Source organism: Nelumbo lutea, chromosome 8 (assembly GCF_056320005.1).
Source record: "Nelumbo lutea isolate HS-2025 chromosome 8, American lotus-T2T, whole genome shotgun sequence".
Classification (NCBI taxonomy): domain Eukaryota; kingdom Viridiplantae; phylum Streptophyta; class Magnoliopsida; order Proteales; family Nelumbonaceae; genus Nelumbo; species Nelumbo lutea.
The window spans coordinates 57,189,928-57,210,637 of NC_142691.1; the positions used below are offsets into that span (position 1 = coordinate 57,189,928).

The following is a 20,710-nucleotide window of genomic DNA, read 5'->3' on the forward strand; positions in this document are numbered from 1 at the left end:
TAGTGTCAGTATCTAATCCCACATCAAATCCGTATCGCTAACCCCTATTTAAATTCTAACGCATTAATTCTGGGTACCAATGGCTTAAGCCAGTAAGACCTCTGGCTGGATGTAGTAGTGCAAACTTTGGAGGGTGGGGGATGTTTGTCCGATCTCAATCTTTGAAACTTAAAGAAACTAAAATGGAAGAGTATCGCCCCGTTTGAAACATATCGGTACTTTTAACCTCAAGTAATGCAGTCAAAAATTGCCTTGCTGATTCTGTGAAATACAAATTATTTTGAACCGTGCATACCTGGCAAGTAAATGTTTTCTTCAACCAGGGAGGTGGCGTTTGATGACAATGATACAATATCAACCCTAGCACCATCAAAAGGTCTTTACAAGATGAGAAAATCTACAGTCTAAACCTTTTTCTTATTAAGAACTTTCAGGACATACAGTCTAAACCAAACAGTGATAAAATCTCAAGGAGCAATTCTCAGTGGGTCACGAGGGAAAAGTGACGTTTTGCGGATATTATTGAGGGCACAGAAGAGCATTACCACACGTTCCAACCCAACTCCAAATCCACCATGTGGCGGCGCTCCATACCTGTAGCAGACCACGCATTAGTCACATTCACACCATTCTAATAAAATAAGGCTGTTTAGCTTGTTTTCACACCATGAGACTTCTCAACATTATGCAACTGAAAAGATATGACCAGGGTTTAGACCAAGGACAGACTTCACTCTTCATTGTTAAAGCATTCACTTACTACGTTCGTACAAAAGATAAACTAGACACCAAGACTTCTTGTTTCCAATGAAGAAACAAGGTCTTTGTAATGGGCCTAGTGGCAGTTGCAACACACGATGTACTGACCCTTTCGTACCTAGAATTAGACTCTCTGCCAAGTCCAACCCTACGGCTGTCAATGGACTCTGAAAGTTCAATACCTGATTGAAGTCCAAATCTGATTATCCCAGGTTCCAGATTTGGATGTTGAAATTTGCATCCAATTAATAATTGGATCAGATGCGGATTTAACCCCATTTGATCCGATTAAAATCCTAGTCCGATAAAAATTTATTATTTTATATATGTAAAATAATTATGTATGTATAAACGCACACACATATATACAAGTAAAAACAAAAATAATTAGGTTTTAAAAACAATAAGATGGAAGTGAAGTAAAACCAAATCCCATCCAAGTCCTGCATTCTGGATTTCGAATCAGATTGGATGCGGAGTAGGCAGATCTGATCTGATTATAGCCCTATCTAAACCAACTCATCAGTAAAAGTTAATGTCCAATTGCACAAAAGTGAGACCGAGGTTCAAAGTATTGACACGTATGGCCCGTATCAGCCGATACGTATCATTCTGGCACCCACCGATACACCCCTACAGTGTGTATCGGTGGTCTGACCGGTTCATGGTGTGACGAAGACCTAAACCGGTTCACCTGAACCAGTTGGCGAAAAAAAATAAAAAATAAAAAAAACACCAAAAGGAGTATCGATTCGCCTGATATGCCCATTGTAAGCCTTGAGACTGTTAAAGAATAAATCCAAATATTCAATACACCACCTCGGTGATTTAAAAGTGGGGCAATTTGTGCCGAAGGCAAGGTTAGTGTCCTTTTGAAGAAAGGTGCAAAAATACAAAAAAAAAAAAATGTATAAAATTTTCAAAAAATACCAAAATTTAAAAAATGCTAAAAATGGAAAAAATAAAAATAATAAACTTAATATTAATAAAAATATAAACTTAAGTTTTAAAATAAATGCTTTAAAAAACTATTATCTAAAATTAAAATACATAAATATAAAATGTAAACAAATGAAAATTTAAAAATAAAATCAAACATAAAAAACATTTTCAAGCATGTAAAACCTAGAATCTATTTCCTCAATTGTATTACTTCAAATAACTAATGTGATGTAAAACATCTTGCATTCCAAATTCTATGAGGCGTGTTTGTAACAAGCCCAAACAAGTCCATCTTAGGGTCTTAAATTCTTAATCCCTACACAAAATAAATGATTTTATAATTTTAATTGCCTTTTAAGAAGATATTTTATCAAGATGAATGAATGAACATTAGCAAATAGGGATTCTCGGGGCCCAGCTGTTAGGTTCAACAAAGAATAAAATGTGCAAAAAAATAATAAAAAAAAGGCACACGCCTGGGCTGAAACACAAGGCGCACCAGGCCTTCACCTTTTGAAAGTGTTGTGCCTAGGCACACCTTTTAACTCACTACACCACTTGAAGGCCCAACAACAGGTTTACATCTTTTTATTTCATGCATTGGGTTTAAATACATATACAGTGGTTTTGTTCTTAGAAAGGATTAAGCATGGAGATATATATACAACTGATAATAAAAGATGGATGGTTTTGTTCTTCATGCCAAGAGAAAAAATACATGTGGATGATTATTGTGATGGAGATCAGCTCGTTGCAGTATCTAAATGGATGCCAGCAACAATCATGCTAACAGTCAAAAGCCATTGAGGTGACTGGCGAAAATTGTAGGCCTCCATTCAACCTAAGGAAGACCTATTCATGAGAAATTAAGAATAAACAATTTACGTGGAAGTTTTTGCCAAGGTCATCAAGGAAACCTTGAAGTTCATAGACCTTCAGATAACAAAAATAAGGACTGTTAGTGACCAAGTTGCTTCCATCCCCTACACATAGCCACTGTTCTACAGTGGCCTTTGTTTCACTGTGTAGCTACTATCCTCTGCCAAACCAACAATGAGACCAGAGAAAATTTAAAGTTAAATGACATGGAATCTTTGCAGGGACAAGGATATCTCCTACTGACCAAACCGGGTTAAGGAGTGATGGCACCAGAGAAAGCAATGGAAGAATTTGAACCAGTAGGAAGTTGGAGGAAGGAAGTCGTGATTGAAGCAAAAAGATTAAGTTCAAAGAGGTGAGAGCATGGAATTCTGTTAATCTGAAGATTAGAGAGGAGAAAAGAACTATAGTGTGGTGTTGGTGTCAAGCAAAACTAAGTACTGGAAGAACAGCCTGAAGAAAAATGGCAAGATATTCATAGTTGAGGCGAGATATAACTCTAAGGGCTTGTTTATCATGTTAACAGAATGGTTTAGAGAGGGAAGAAAGCAGTTGGTCTATATTCCCCTGGGAAACAAAGTAAGGGATGGAGTAGGTTCGTGGAAGCCTTGCAGGAGTTACTTTGCAGAGAAAAAGATATTAAGACAAACCATAAGTTGCAGGATTGCAAAAGACAGCTGAGGAAGGAGGAAATGAGGAGGCAGGCCAGGAAGAATGACAGTTTCTGGATTGGTATTGCTGAGACGATCAAAACTAGGTTAAGCCCTAAAGGCCCTTTCAACTTGTGTCCATCCCAAAAAGAGAAGGCTCTGCTAGAAATGGGAGATGTTGAGGAGGAAATTCATGCATTACCAATCCAGACATCAGAAAGATTGGTGATGATTGGACAGTGGAACCTGAGTGCAAACAAGGTGGAACAGGAAGGAACCCTCTTGGGTAAAGGTGTTTGGGCTCCCCTTTCATATGTGGAATCCAGAAATCTTTGAAAAGGTGGCAGCACTCTGCAGTGGAACCATGGAGGATCTGGACATGTCTAATTTCGGAGCAGCTTCCTTTAGACTGATTGGGGTAAATCTCAATGCAATACCCTGAGTGCAGGTACAGTCAAAGGAGTTCACCGGACAAATATATATGATCTGGTTTTTTGTCTGTAGAAGCTCAGCTATGGGAGGGGGTGCAGGTACAGTCAAAGGGGTTGAAGGCTTGAGGAAGAAGTTTGAACAGTCGGATTCAAATTTTGGGAGGGAAACTGGACAGTCCCTTCCCTTGAAAGATAAGGGTCAGATAGCCTTAGAAGTTGTAAAATCTGGGCTGTCTTTCTGTTGCAATCGAAGATCAAGAAATTCAAAAGGGGTGCTACTTTCGGTCTATTATCTTCTCAATCAACCCCAAAGCCCCTCGTTGCAGAAGCAATGCCTACCCCCAAGAAAGCTCCCAAAGCCTTGGGGAAATCGTTCAAAGTAACTAAGGCCTCAAATTGCATTTGGATTTGGAAACTGGTGGCATCCAACAATGCTATGACCCCGAACAAACCCAACCCAAAGTTTTATAGGGAGGAGAGTGATGACTCTGAAAAAGATAGCTACTGGGAGGATCTGAGACAAGAAGAGCACTGTGGGGAGTAACAAACCTCTAGTAATAGGAAGTGTTGACACAACGGACACAGAAGTTTGTAACTTGTGGAATGATAAGATGCTAGGTACGAAACTCCTATTTGAAGACTCACTTAGCAAGACTTCTTTGATTCCAAGAGGAGGTAATGACTTTCCCGCTACCTGTCTCTAGGTGGACTCAGATGTAGTCAAAAGAGATTTTGGAAAACAACCAAAGGAGATGGAGGCTTAGGGTGTTTGTGTAGAGATGATGAGGATTTATATTATAATTTTACCTTTCTTTTGTTTCTTTTATACAATACCTTTGTACACTGTTGTACTTTATCATTCTTGTACGGACAGAATTGTCCATTTACACATTAATATGCATCTTTCTGGGCATGTGACACACAGAACACACCCCACCAATTTGTGTCTCTCTTGTTTCTTCTCTTCTTCGACTAGAACTAACATGGTATCAAAGCAGGTTGCTCTTTGATCAATCTCTTGCTTGCTTGATACTCTCTGTATGCAATAATCTCATCCTGCTACTGAGATTCACTACATTCTTCAATCGGTGGAAGAGTGTAGGGCTGTTTTGATCAACCCTACCTGCTGTTCAGACAGAGTTGCACAACCAGAAAGAGAGATTTCATTGGATCTCTCTTGGGAGACTTCAGATCTGGTGTCACTTAGACCTGATCTCTCTTCCCTATAAACATCTCTTGCTTTGGTGAAGATCTGAAGGAGTTTTGGTCTTCCTTGGGCAGCTGCTACTTACAGTTTCTTTTTGGAATGCCAGTCATCTGAACTCAAGTTTTGGGCTTAGCTTGCTTGTTCTAAGATCTTCAGTGACTCTCACTGATTATCTGACTTCTCTTTAAGGTATTCTTCTTTCTTTTTAGTTAATATTCAGTTTCCTTAAAAATTAAAAGAGCTTCAAATGGTAGAGAATGGGCTTTAACAAATGTTTATGGACCTAATTAGTATAGAGATAGGGCCTTATTCTGTGAGGAGAATTGTAGTTAGGGGTCTATGGGAGGGTCCATGGTGTATGGGGTGTGATTTCAATGTTATCAAATTCACGAGGAAAACAATAATCTTAATCAAGGAACCAATACCAGAATGAGGAAATTTAACGGACTAGTTGACTCCCTCGAATTGAAAGAGCTTCCCTTGTTACAAGCGGACTTTACCAATTAAATTTCCAAAGCCCCTAATTTGCTCTAAACTGGATAGATTCCTTTTCTCTCATGAATGAGAAGAAATGCGGACCCTAATCTCAAGAACTTTGCCTAAAAGTCACCTCAGATCATTGTCCCATTTGCATTGAAAAAGAAGTCTCTAATGGAGGTCCTTCACCTTTTAGATTCGAGAATATGTGGCTTGGAGATTCTTCTCTCAAGGAAAGGTTAAAGGTGTGGTGGGGAGAACTTAGATCTCTAGGGAGTAAGAAGGTAGTGCCCTTTGCAATAAAGCTTTAAAAAAAAAAAAACTAAAGGGAAAAAATAAAAGTTTGGAATAAAGAGAAATTGAGACAGGTTGAAGTAACCAAGGAGAAATTGATCTCAAGGACTGAGGAGTTGGATAGGAGAGAGGCTCCCAGAATTTTGTTAGAAGAAAGAAAAGAAAGATGAAGGCACAAGAATTGGAAGACATATTAAGAAATGAAAAAAAAAAATTGATAGAAACAAAAAAATATAGGTGTAAATGGCTTATGGAAGGGGATGGCCATATGGCAATACCAAGTTTTTCCACTCACTTGAAAATGGTAGAATAAGGAAAAACATAGTTCACATGGTTGAGGTAGAGGACCAAGAGATAAGATATGGTTAGGAGATTACAAGGATTTTTTTTGTGAATCATTTCAAAGCTTTCTTTTCAAATTCAACCGAGTGGAGATCAGGATTGCCAATTGTAGATTGGGACAGAATCTAAGAGGAATAATCCCTGGTATTAGAAAGAATTTTTTTCCATGGACATAAAGGAAGCTATTTTCACAATGGAGAGATTCAAAGCCCTTGGACCAGATGGCTTCTCTTTGGCTTTCCACCAAGAGTGTTGGGATTTTTTGAAATTAAACCTCCTGGATGTCTTCGATGAATTCTTTCTTAAAGAGGAAATCTCCAGGGGTAAATGCTACTTTTATTGCATTGGTGCCAAAAAAGAGAGGCTAAAACCCCAAAAGATTTCAAACCAATAACTTCAATTGGGAATCTTTATAAAATCATTTCAAAGATTCTTAAACAAGTCTTACCTTTGGTGATCTCACCCTTTCAAGGTGCTTTTGTGGAAGGGAAGCAAGTTGTGGACCAAATTCTAGTGGCTAATGAATATGTTGTAGAAAAGAGGAGAAGAGAGAGGTGTTTGGTGTGTAAAGTAGATTGGAGAAAGCCTATGACCTGGTGGATTGGCAAGTCCTTATAGAAATACTGGAGAGGCTTGGTTTCAAGGAAAAGTGAAGATTGCATGTTAAAGGGTGTCTTAGCTTTGTTCATTACTCAATTCTTATCAATGGTGTGGCAATGGATTTCTTCCCGGCCAAGCGAGGAATTAGGCAAGGAGACCCCCTATCACCTTTCCCCTTCACCTTAGGGGCAAAGGTCCTTAGTATAATGGTGATGAAAGCAGATCTTCAAGGCTTACTTAGGAGTGGACAATTGCTAGAAATCAAGTGGTGATTTCCCATATCCAATTTGTTGATGATACAATCTTTTTCTATGAAGGTATTAATCTAGAAATGGTGAGCTTCTAAGGTTGGAGACTGAAACAATGGGGTGTAAGGTTAGAGACTAACAGGTTACTTGGGTTTGCCTTTGGGAGAGAACCCTAGGTCTATTGGGTTGTGGAAGCTAGTAGTGGAGAGGTTTGCTAGGAAACTAGCCCTTTGGAAATGGAGTTATATCTCTTTGGGTGGGAGAATCACATTAATTAGAGCCACATTGGCAAATCTTCCATATACTTCTGCTTTCCAACTAGGATAGCAGGGCAACTAGAGAAATATACGAGGGACTTCTTTGGAAACCAGGAGAGGAAAATGACCACTTAGTAAAATGGGAACAGGTTAGCAAACCTAAGGAAAAAGGGGGCCTGGGGCTAGGAAATATTGCCTCTAGAAATACTGCATTACAAGGCAAGTGGTTGTGGAGATTCCCTTTTAAGAGAGACAGGTTGTGGGACAAGCATTCATGGGTTGGAAGGTAATACTTCAAAAGACCTAGGTCCAAATGGATTTACAGTTGGTTTCTTCCAAAAATGTTGGGAAATTGTTAGATGTGACCTAATAGGTGTTTCCAAGGAATTTCATGAGAGGGGCATCATACATGTAAAAGCAAATGCTACCTTCGTATCTTCAATTCCAAAGTCCTCTACTACTTCTAGACTTCAGGGTTTCAGGCCCATTAGTCTAATTGAGAGTCTACAAAATCATAGCTAAGTTCTTATCCTATAGACTGAAACAGGTCTTTTTCTCCATAATCTATCAAAATCAAGGGGCTTCTATTTCTCGTAGGCAAATCATTAATCAGATACTTAGAGCCAAATAAATGTGGAGGAAATGAGGAAAAGATAGTTTATGGCATAAAGTGATAGTAAGCATTCATGGACAAACTGTGAACGATTGGGATGCTAGCCTTGATCTGAGAGCAACTCATTCCTCCTGTTAAAAAGCTATTCATTGTGTTCTTCTGTTTTTCCTTCCTTTTGTAAGGTACGACACTTGCTTTGGTAGTAATGTTCTATTTTGGGAGGACATCTGGCTTGGGGAAATTCCCCTCTAAGGATAGATTTCCTTCTATCTATTCCCTCTTGTTACATAATCTAAAACCAATTTCCTTTTGTCCATCGGGTGGGTGATGCTTGGGATTTGGGGTTGAGAATGGGATTAAGAGAATCTGAAATTGGGGCTCTTGATGGGTCGTTTCCTGTCTTAAGTAATGTTTTTTTGGATTCCTTGTCTGATAGTCATAGTCAAGTGTGGTCTGTCTCTCCGTCTAGGTTGTCCATGTGCCTCCTTTGAAGCCCTTCTCCATTCTTCAACTGAGGTAGTGTTTTTTCCAACTAAAATGGTTTTGTGTAGCCAAGTACCTCCAAGAGTTAGGGCCTGTGTTGGGAAGTGGCTCTCAAATAAGATGAACACTTGTGACTTGCTACAGAAAAGGAGGCCAAATTGGTGTCTCTCTCCTAATATCCGCTTCCTCTATTTTGACTATGGTGACACAAAACTGCTTCCCACTTATTAATCTCCTGATCATTTACTTCTTGCATTTGGAAGTGGCTTTCTTCTCTCTTTGGTTGTAGGTGGAACCCCATTCTTGGGTTGCAAGTCTATTGATACAAATTTCATGAGGCAGCCAAAGAAAAGAGGAAAAACAATGTGGAGAGCTACAAGAGCAGCAGTAGTTTGGACACTTCAGGAAGAGAGAAAGAACCAAATATTTCAAGAAAAGGCAAAATTAAAGGAAGAGCTAATAAAGAGTATCACTTCTAAGGTTGCAATTGGTGAAAAAGCTTTGGACATGTTCAAGAACTATTCTTTTGATGATATTACAAGAAATTGGAAGGCAGTTGCAGGTTCTTCCCAAACCCCACCGATAAATCATAACATCAATCTGAATTTTGATGGAAGTTCTCATGGCAATCCAGGTCCCTAAGGCACTGGTAGACTGGTGGAGAGATAAGAGATAAAGAAAGGTAGTGGCATTATTCTCTGGGCCTGTAGGGGGTGTGACTCTCTAAGGGATGAAATTTTAGCACTTCTTCAGGGGCAGAAATTGGCAAAACAGTTGGGCCTTCAAATGTGGAAGTTGTGGGTGACTCGAAGTTGGTGATCAGGTGGTTGCAAACAAGCAGCATGGGGATATGGATTCAAAGACAGACCTTAAGAGAGGTGAGAAGCCTTACAAGAGAGATTGGTGTCTTTATTAAGTGGGTGAGGAGGACAACAAATGGATTGGCCGACTTTAGTGACTAGCCAAACAAGCTATCAACCGGGAAGACTTATTCTGGGCTGAGTGTTGCATTTCTGAACTTGCTGGGGTTCAGGTTCCCTAACTCTAGGGCTGGAAGCTGTGTACCATTTATTAAGCTTAATAAAAGTTACCATTTCCTATCAAAAAAAGATGTAAATATCATATATGAGTAAGAATTGACTGCAAATATGATATAAAAGAATGATATAGAACATTTAATTTACAATCTTCATATTGCAACATAAAAAAAAAAAAAAAAATAGTGGATAGACTAATAACTTAAAATTGACAATCTTTGTTTTTCAAAGAAAGAGTGCAATGATTGGTTATTTGATGAGGTACCTTTTTCAGTGACAAATCAGAAAATCAAATCCCGTCTTCTTTTTCACTTTATATCTTATTTCTATTTATATGCCATTATCCAGCCATGTCAAATTACAAACGTTCAAAGCAAAAAACATATATAGATAAACACACAGAAATAAAGCTTTAAAATACTTGTGGTTGACTAGGTTGACTAACAGCTTAGTCAATGCTTAGTTGTCCGGAATGGGAAGCTGCTTTCCCCAACTCAAAGCAGGAAGCTCTTCCAAGGGCTGTTTCTGATCATATTCCAATTCTGTTAGGCACAGGTTAAGGAAAAACCCTTCTCCTTTCAGACTTGAACATTGTTGGCTGGACTCAGAGGAATTGGAATCAAACATTCAGCAGTGGTGGGCTGAAGCCTCCTTTGAAGGCACAGCCAGCCATGGTTTCTTCAAGAAATTTCAATGGCTGAAGTCTAAATTAAAGCTCTGGAAGAAGGAAAGGTCAAAGATAGATGAGGAAAAAAGGAATGAGTGTCTAGATTTAATTGCAGATCTAGATGCTCAGGAGGAAGCAGGTCCACTCGACGAAGCTAATAGGAGGAAAAGGGCAGGGGCGAAAAAAGACTGACTCCTTAACCTATCAAAATGAAATCAAATGGAGGCAAAGGGCAAGTGTAATATGGCTGAAAGATGGTGATAGTAATACAGCTTTCTTTCACAAGTTAGCCAATGCTAGAAGAAGAGTCAACTCCATAAATCATATGGAGTTGGGAGATAGGACTGTGATTCAAGAGAAGGATATTGCTAAAGCCTTTGAAAGCTACTTTAAAAATCTCTTCATGACCCTTGTAGGAAGAGACCAAAGCTGAATGGTCTACAGTTTGGTTTGCTCTCAGATCAGCAGGCTTTGGAGTTAAAAAAAACCCTTCTCTGAAGAGGAGGTAAACGAGGCCATTGGCAGCTTAGAAGGGGAAAAGGCCCCGGGGCCAGAGGGGTTTTCTATCCTGTTCTTTAAGAAGTTTTGGGAGATAATTAAATCAGATCTGCTAAAGGTGATAGAAGAGTTTCATGAGTCAGCTGCTCTAGAGAGAAGTCTAAATGTGACTTTCTTATCTCTAATACCAAAGAAAATCAGAGCTGAAGTGTTGAAAGATTTCTATCTACCAAAATGTTAGCCAAAATTGGAGCTGAAGAGCTGAAGGGTTTGATTGGTAGTGAGTACAAAATCTTACCCAAAATCCTAGCAACTAGGCTAAAGGGAGTGATGGATTCTTTGATTTCTATCTACCAAGGTGCTTTTGTCCATAACAAACAAATCCATGATGGAGTTCTTATAGCCAATGAGTTAAATGACTCAAGGAAAAGGTGGAAAATCAGGGCTGGTTTGCAAATTAGACTTAGAAAAAGCCTATGGTCATGATTTATCGAAAAAAAACCTATGATCATGTAAATTGGGCCTTTTTAGACTATATGATGGAAAGAATGCATTTTGGATCAAAATGGAGAAATTGGATAAAAGTCTGCATTTCCACTCCAAGGTTCTCAATCTTGCTAAATGGGTCAACAAAAGGAAATTTCAACAGCTTAAGAAGGTTGAGACAAGGAGACCCTCTATCACCTTTTCTCTTTCTATTGGTGATGGAAGGTCTCAGCAAGTTTGTGGGCAGGGCCTCAGATCTGAATCTCTTAGAGGGTTTTGAGGTCCTAACAGAAAAAAAAAAATCCTCATCCTACAATATGCAGATGACACTCTCCTTTTCTACAGTGCTTTAGAAGACCAAATCCTTAATCTGAAATATTTGCTTTTCGGTTTGAAATAATTTCAGGGCTAAAGGTTAATTTAGCAAGAAGTTAACTATTACCTGTGGGAGAGGTGCCTCACATTCATAGATTGGCCGATCTACTGAGCTGCAAAATGGGTAAACTGCCTTCAATTTATTTGGGTCAGCCCCTTGGCGCCAAATGCATCTCTAAAGCAATTTGGAAGCCATTCCTAGAAAGAATGGACCAAAAATTGGCTTCGTGGAAGGCAAGATGTCTCTCTAAAGGTGGCAAGGTCACACTCATCAAAAGTGTCTTAGCTAGCCTCCCAACTTACTTTATGAGCCTCTTTCCCATTCCTTCAGAGGTATGAAGGAAATGGGAAAAAAGATGATAAAGTTTCTTTGGAAAGGCTGGAAAGACTCCCATAAGTACCATTTGGTAAGCTGGAAGCAAATCTGCAAGCCTCAGTCACAGGGTGAGTTGGGAATAAGAAACCTAAAGCTTTTCAACCTTTCCCTATTGGGAAGCTAGCTGTGGTGTCTCTCAACTGAACCGAACAAACTTTGGAGGAAGGTGATTGATAAGATCACGTTGATATTCTGAAAAACCCGAGCTGGCTCGAGGGAGCTCACCCTCCTGAAAACAGAGTAGAGTAGAGGAGAGGAAGAGGACAAAGGAAGAAGAGAGGAGAGATGGAGGAGATCAGTAGGGTTTCATTTTTCATGCCCAGAATCGGTGAGGTAATACAATACTTATACTCTCTCTTCAGCCTCTCCTGCACATGGCTTGACTGAGACGGCTAACTAACTGGAGGGGCGTGGCCTCCTCACGTAAACAAACCTCAGTGGCGGTTAAACATGGGAGATCAAGTGCTTCTCTCGTGCTTGGCCTGGCTGCTGCATGTTGTGGGCCTGGGTCTCCTGTGATGGGCCCAAATGGGTAGTCGAGGGCCTATCAGTGATTGAGGAGAAATATGGCTCAAGAAACAATGGATGGGATGCTGTTATTCCCCCCGGTACTTACAGTTGTGGAGTGTGGAAAGGAATTTGTAAGGCTTATAGGCAGTTCAGCAGGTTTATCAAATTTAAAGTGGGAGATGGAAGAAAAACCAGGTTCTGGTTAGACCAGTGGGCTGGTGACAATGCTCAAAGTTGTTCCCGGCCCTGTATAATGTGGTTGTAGATAAGGAGGCTTTAGTGGCTGATTCTTTGCTGTTCCAGGAAGGCAGGCTTTGCTGGGTTCCTCCCTTTAGGAGAAATCTTAATGACTGGGAAATTCAGCAGGTGGCAGAGTTTCTTAATCTGTTACAAAACCAACAACTAAATGTTCAGATGCAAGACTCAGGAGTTTGGAAATGGTCAAAATCAGAAGAATTTTCAGTCAAATCCTTCTACAATTTTGTAGTGGGGACGTCTGAAGTCTCTTTTCCTAGTCAGGCCATTTGGGGGAACTTGGCTTCTCCAAAAGTCAAGCTTTATGTATGGGGTGGCAGCTCAGGAGAGGTGCTTGTCAAAAGAAATGCTGCTGAAAAAAGGTCTTATTTTGTCAGATTGGAGGTGCTGTTTTCGCAATGTGCAAGTACAATCCTCCAGGCATCTCTTCCTTCATTGCTAGTTTAGTTCTACAGTTTGGTCTCACTTCTTCAAATCCCTGAATATAAGTTGGTGCATGCCAGCCTCAGTTAGAGCTCTGTTAGAGGAATGGCATATTCAGGGGCTGTCTAAGGAAGTAAAGTTATGCTGGACTTCCATCCCTATGGCAGTTTTGTGGGCTGTGTGGTCAGAGAGGAACAATAGGACTTTTGATAAAAAAAATCTTCTACTGAAGCCGAGGTTAACTTGGCTATAGAGGTTTTGAAAAGTTGGATGTCTATACATACTGATTTTAGAGATATTATTTCTGATTATACCTTTTTGAGGATGGCTTTCTTTTGAGGTCCTTCTTTATGTACAGAAGACCTTACATTAATACAATCATACTTTACCTTTTCTAAAAATAATGCTTAGTTGTCCTAGGCAAGGTTAAAAAATCGATACGACGCCCCGTATCAGGCATATCGTATCGTATCGTATCTTTTGGGTCCTGAAACACCCTTTATTAACTCCCCAAAAACCAAATTTTGAAAAAGAAACTAAAAAAAAAAAATTATTTCCGTGTATCTAAGTACTCCTAGGTGATCACGTCATGGTATTAGAGATATTATTTCTGAAAAGTTGGATGTCTATACATACTGATTTTAGAGATATTATTTCTGGTTATACCTTTTTGAGGATGGCCTTCTTTTGAGGTCCTTCTTTATGTACACAGGACCTTTCATCATGGCATCGGCGGACTAGTTAGTGATGCAGTTGATATGGCCCTCCACCAACTAGTCAACAACTAGTTGATGCCTAGACAATATTGCAAGAAGCAAGATTCTTAATCTTAAATTGATCTCACAACTAGTCAACTACCATGGTTCATCCTCTCCATCCATAAAAAAACTTGGCAAGAAAATGGGGTGGCATTCAAGGAAAATCAAGAAAAGGAAGACAAAAAAAAAACGCATAGTATGAGAAGCATACCGGAATGAATCAATGTATGTAGATATTGTCTTGACATCAATGCCACATGCCTCTGCACGAGTAGCCAAAAATTCTGGTATATGGATGCGCTGAGCTCCCGATATAATTTCCTCACCTTCAAATAAAGGAAAGCGCATGATACCCAAAAGTGAAAAGAAAAGAAATAAGGATGCACAACTTTGAAATAAAATTAGAAGAACTACATCACATGGGATATCAAGCAAGCAACAATTCTAGGGAAATAACACATACAACACAAAGTTATCCCATTAATTGTTCATAAAATATTACAGTGATATTCACAATACCTCGAATAAAGACATCAAATGAATTACTATATGCAGGATCATCAAAACATGGCATTGTGTAGAATGGTCTGACAGCCAGAGGATAACGGTGGAGTATATAGAACTCAGTGTCATACCTACATTCAGAAGTAAAACCACATCGAGTTATCCATGGGTCATGACAATTTCAAATATTAACAATTAAATAATATATAATGCTAGAAAAATTTAAGGAATCATTTACTTTTCTAGAACCAATTGGCCCAATTTTCTTTCAGCCTCTGTGTTTAGATCCCCCAAGGGATCAACTTCAATTCCAGCTTCCTGTACAAACCATAATTACAACATCAGTACACATTGGACAAGAAGATCATGCCTTCTAAGTTTACTACAGTAAAGTGACATTTCAAATGCACAATTTGATCCGGAAGACCTGAATGATGGACTTCCCTAACTGCTTTTATCATACTTCAAAAAAAAAAAAAAAACAGAACTTTAGTAGAATTAGGGTTTCCCTATTCAGGGTGTATAAGTATGCACTATGTCTACTAAAACCCCTTAATTATATTCCTTAAAGGGAATACCCTTTTATTTTGATTTTATGTGAAAGAGCTACTTTGCAAGGGTTAAACCCAATAACAGGTATAAGCAGTCCCATCAGCTTGGACTCTTAGCGGGTTATACCCATGAGTGGGCCCCACATTTGGTAGATAGGTCATGGGACCCATACACCATTGGGTACTTATGTATTCAAACTTATACATCTTAACAACGAATCCCGTTAATCGATAAAAAGTGGGACCCACTATACTGATTCGGTGGTATGGGCATAAAGTATTTTGACAGTGGGCCCCGCTGACAGGTGGGCCCACTAGGTTGATTTGTTAGTGGGTGTGGCCCACTTTATGATTTTAAACTTAAATATTTTGATAGTGGGACCCACTAGGTTGATTTGTTAATGAGCATGACCCACTTTAAGATTTTAAACTTAAATATTTTGACTCTAGGCCTTGCTGACAGGTGAATCCCACTAGTTTGATTTGATAGTGGGCATGGCCCACTTTAATGTTTTGAACTTAAATATTTTGATAGTGGACCCCGCTGACAAGTGGGACCCACTAGTTTGATTTGATAGTGGGAATTCAGATTATATTTTATTTATCTGTTTAGATATATATTTTTTATAATTGAGATGGATAGGATCCATCGATTGAATCTTAACTAATTCACGGGGTAATGTAATTTATCTTCTTAAAGTCGATAAGATCCACATCATATGACAATGGGTCCCTTTGTAAGGCTTGGCAACAAACTAAAACAGTGGGTCCTCGGGGTTTGTCATTTACAAATGGCAATATTGGCTGCAACAAATAACAAACCAGTACATTCATCCTCCTTCTCGGGTCTACAGCATTAACACATGTGGTGTCCCCTTTTTAAGTGGATAAGATCCACTGACAGTGGGACCTAGAAGCCTACCATTTACAAGTGGCAATATAAGCTGCCCCAGTAATACATGTGCCCCCCTTTTCAGGTCTGCAACAAGTGGCAAAGTGCTAAACCACCACACCTATCCCATTTTTAGGTAGATAATAGTGTTGCAACAGGTGGCAAAGTGTTGTTACAAGTCAGCACACCTGTCCCATTTTAGGTGTATTGATAGCACTAGGTTAGCCAAATGAAATTCTTTGAGGTGGATAGAATCCACCGACATATTAGAGGCTCCCCAATATTATTATTATTTGTTAGTTGTCTTTGAGGTGGATGGGATCCGCTAGATATACATATAAGTATAATTTGAAATAAGCTTTTGAGTTCTAACAGAACTCTAGAGAGAGAGAGGGAGAGAGAGAGAGAAGATAAGGATTGAAATAGATAAAATTTTAAAGAGATAGAAGGAAAGGATAAGATTTATACCTGTGTAAGCCTATCCTTACACCTCAATCAGCCGAACTTCAAATTCCCTCCTCTATTTCTTCTCTTCCTCTCCCTTCTCTTTTTTTCTCTTTCTTTCTTATCTCTTTCTCTTCTCCCTTCTCTCAATCTGCCGCTCAATTTTCTTTTGCTCTCCCCCTTATATAGAGGGAGACAGTTATGGGGTAGAAGGGTTAGAGCAACCTCCCCACTCTTCATACGTGGGGTGGTTGCTTAACTCCTCCCCCCCCCCCCCCCATAACCACAACAACTTAAATTTGAATTTATGTGGAGCGGGCCAGCTGTCAAATCTGCCCCCCCCCTCAAGCTTTATATTTATTTATATTGTTTTTTTTACATCACATATTTTTAATCATAAACACTAACCATCTCAATATGGCCTACCATTCTCAAAAGTTATGGTAATTTTCCCAAGGGAATCAATCCTCTTGCCAGTAATCAGTCCAAAGGATCAATTTTATGAGCAGTCCAAACTCGAAAGTATCAATTTGAGAGAGTAAAGATGCAAACATAGATTGATAACTAAGTTACATTTTCAAATTACACCAGCTTATCATGATTATATAAAACTTCTCCCATACATGTCATGATACAACACCTATATCTAAATTATTCATTCATTCGTTTGCTAGCAATATGAAGGAAGCAAATTGCACCTTAAGCATTTGAACCCCTTCTTGGAAAGTCAGACGCAAAGTCTTCCGTAAGTACTGTTATGCAACATAAAATGTCACCATAAGAATACAAAAAATGCAAAAACCAAGAAAAAATGAAGTGTTTTATTCATAATTTTATTGATATCTTGGATCGCAGAATCTAGATACAACCTTTAGAGGTTCAAATGGGTATTGCTTTCTGATAGCTTCAAGTTCCTTCTGACAGTTCTCATTCAGATTGTCAAACATAGTAACAAATAAGTGGTCCACAATGTCCAATACCTGCATAACAAGCTCATTTCTTCAGTAATATTGTTTTCAAATTCAAACACTATTTTCCTTGTTTTGGTGTTCCAACTAGTTCAAATGATCGATAACCTACCACCTAGTTGCACAAGCAATGCACCTTATTCAGCCATGACAAAAAGTTGAAAACAAGTTGCAAACCAATTTCTATGCATCAATATACTGAGTACCTCAAGTCCAAATACATGACAACTTACCTCAAAATAGTGCTCTTTAATCTCCATTTCAACATCAAGACCTGTAAGCTCACACAGATGTCTATGTGTATATGAGTCCTCTGCCCGGAAAACAGGGCTAATCTCAAAAACACGCCCAAAATCACCACAAATTGCCATTTGCTTGTGAACTTGTGAAGCTGAGGTGACTGTGCTAGGCATGCAGGCTGCCCTTTGTAATCCAGCTTGAAAACAGCTGACCCGCCTTCACTTGATCCTGCTATCAATTTTGGAGTATGGATTCCAACAAAACCTTCAGATAACAAGAATTGTCTGAATATCTGCACAACATACAATAAGATTCAAGACAAGACTTTTAGTATAACCTAATACTGTAGAAAAATAAGAAAATAGGTTGAAGTTACAGGCACAGGAGATTGGAAACTGCTAATGATGAAAAGCTTTTTGGAAGCAGTCAAAACTTTCCTTTAATGATGAAAAGAGACATCACAGTACAACCAGGACCCCATAAAAGGAAATAGATCAAGAAGGTGAAGAAACACAAGAAGCATGAGACAACAAGCAAACAGCTTTGACACAACTCAAATATGCATCCTTCTAGATGATAAATCAGACTCAAAATAAGCGACACTGAAAAGGGACCCTTACAGGACCACACCCAAGCACACAAATAAAACATCTTTTTTATATATAATGTCAATACTTGCCTTGGCCTCATGTCCAGATGACCATCCCAAAGTTTTAGTCCATTTATTTTCCTCTCTCCACTCTCTCTCTCTCTACTCTTGCACATGCATATGTATGTGCCACTCAACTAGTAGAACTAACATGATTAAGGTATGATAAACAAATAATTTCTTGTGGAACCATCAGTGGTGTCATCAAGTATCAATTTAAATTCCCTGTCACCTAAAACAAAACCTATCTCAAGGGGTAGAAAGGGTCAAAAAACATATGCAGACTAACAAATGGAATCAAATTAACTAATCTATTTCAAAGCAATCTATATAGTGCGACTGTGCTAGGAGATCTAGTATGAACTAACAGTTTTAGATGTCTATCTCGGTTTAAACATCCACCAGTTATTTTTTTGTATCAAGAACAAAATTCATTAAAGATCAAGATATCCAATATGTCTAGAAAGATGGTTTATGAAAGCATTTTAAAATATGAGAACCATGGAAACATCACTGAGATATTGAACTTTTATTGACTTTAGAAATATATGTATTAAACAATACATTAAAATTCAGTTTTATACAATTAGAGCACACTAACTAACCAAGACACAGTCTAAAGTAGGAAAACTAAGATAAATGATAAGGGCCGTATTTTCTCACAAATATCAGACATTGTGAAGGTCCAAAAGTTACAAGCCATACATGAATTAATGGTTCAGAGCTATGACTATAGTACATCCATCAAAAATAAGAACTGTAAATATAGGCAAACCACATAACAGCCTAATAGCCTATTCTATGAGACAACAAATAAAAAGGAAAAAATGCATTTAGGCATACAAATCTAGTAAAATTATACAATAATAAATTTTTAGATGCAAAAACATTAATAAAAATGTAAATTCGCAAAACAAAATATCTTATAACTATAGCTACTATTTTGGATGAGTGAACATCTGCTTGCATAATTACTGATAAAAACATATGCATCAAGGACCTTAATTTTGGTTGGGGAGAGGGGAGAGGGGAGAGTGGGGCAACAGGGCCTACTTGCCAATGATAAAAATATATATATACACTTACATTTTCAACTTGGCATTGAATACGGAAAATTCCTTGGTTAGCAGGTGTGCGCATGTCGAGGACTCTGTAGTTTAAGCGTGTGTCCTGATTAACACGAACAAGCTGTTCTCCAGCCTGAAACATCAAAACATGCAATTAATAAAAAGAAATTAAATAAACCAAAAAAGTTACAAAAATACTTTGAGTGCACCTCTTACTACTAATGACATAAATTCCTTTTCTATTCTTTTTTTAATGGCTAAAGGCCTAAAGATGAAAAAGAAAAGATGCTAATTTAGTTGTCAAGATGCAAATACTAAAATTTTGACTTCCATACAAGTGAACCGCTGTATCATGCATAAATTGTCGAGATACTAATTTAGTTGCCTGAATGAAGCGGACACAGAACAGGAATTGCCTGCAAAGCTTTCTCGATTTCACTCTCACTTCGTACAGCATCCTCAATGTTAATCGGTAAATTAGGAACTGCTTTGCTAATGCAGAATAGTTTTCTCACTTGAATTTCCACCTGCAAGACAGAATGTCAGTTCCCTTACGAAATCCAATTCCAAACTATATCCTCTACCTCAAGAAGAAAAGCTACCTGCTGCGACGTTCCTTTAATGGGCACGCTTGGAACAAAGACAATCCCTTCAATATCCACATGAGACTCTCTGCTCAAGCCTGTCGCAAATTTCACCATTTGCCTGCTAACAAGCTCCGGAGCCACCGTTGCGACACACTGAACGGTACATCCTTTCTCTCTCAAAACTAAGAAGGCAATATTTTTACCAACTGCACGAATTGTTTGCACCCGCCCACGAATTAAAACTTCCTTATCCTTCAATTCCTCATTCAGCGATCCAATTTCAGTCCATTTCCGGCCACTCACTGCCTTCGACTGTAGTTCTTCAAGCGGAACCTCACCGTAATTACCAGAGAGAGGATCAACCTCTGTCGAGTTTGCAGCTGCAGCCGCCGCCGCCGCCTGTTCTTGTTGGCGCTTCAATTTTTCCAATTTCATGGCTTCCTTCTTAGCCGCCTTTTTACTCAGAGTCTTCCCCTCTCCCTCTCCTTCAGCCGCGCCACCGTTAGCGGGAGCAATGGCTATGGCAGGGTTTTCAGGCTCTGACGCCATAGAAACTTGCCGAGGCCCTAGCAAACTTTAAAGTGAACTAAGAATTAACAATACGAGAATAAAAGATCCCAGATAAACTAGTACACTACCTCGACATTCCACAAAAGAAGAGATGGAAATGTGCTCGAAGAACCAAAAGAATGTAAGAATCAATGAAACTGATGATGACACGATAACAAATGAAGAAATAGAAGAAACCAAGAGAAGACAAAAAACTCACGAAGAAATTAAGGTGGAAGGATAAAACTGCTGTTATTCGATTCTTCTTGCTTGCAGTTGTTTTGTTCCAGCCTTCCAGGTTCAATCCGCTCCGGAAGGAGTGTGGGGGTATTGATTTTCGCGGTCGCTTGAACTTCAGGCCGAACCCACCTTCCACGTGGAAGGGATGCCGCAATACGTGTCAAGTTCTATTCACTCCGGATCTGCTGCTACACACAAACTGTTCGCATATCCCTACCCACTTTGTACTTCTTACTTGCTTCCGTCGAGATTTTCATGTCACGTGTAAGTTATGATAATGAATTTAACACTTTTTATAAATATATATTTTATATTTTATTTTATATATTTTTTGTTTTTTATTATTGTAATCGGATGTATATTGCAAAATTCAAATCATGATATATGGAAACATGTGATGGTAAATAAAAATAAAAAATATATTTTATTTTTTATAATATTTTATTTTTGTA

General features: G+C 38.7%; 1 protein-coding gene across 1 annotated transcript; it reads right to left on the reverse strand.

Annotated features, from left to right (window-relative positions):
- Window positions 1-201: 201 nt before the first annotated feature.
- LOC148844342 (aspartate--tRNA ligase 1, cytoplasmic-like) lies at window positions 202-20,166 on the reverse strand. Its single transcript, XM_088956953.1, is given in 11 exon segments — window positions 202-594; window positions 13,779-13,893; window positions 14,087-14,202; window positions 14,310-14,389; window positions 16,657-16,710; window positions 16,828-16,938; window positions 17,160-17,306; window positions 17,309-17,458; window positions 18,902-19,015; window positions 19,299-19,409; window positions 19,485-20,166. Coding segments are annotated over 11 exon segments (1,659 nt in total). The 5' UTR covers window positions 20,019-20,166; the 3' UTR covers window positions 202-467.
- Between the last annotated feature and the right edge of the window lie 544 nt (window positions 20,167-20,710).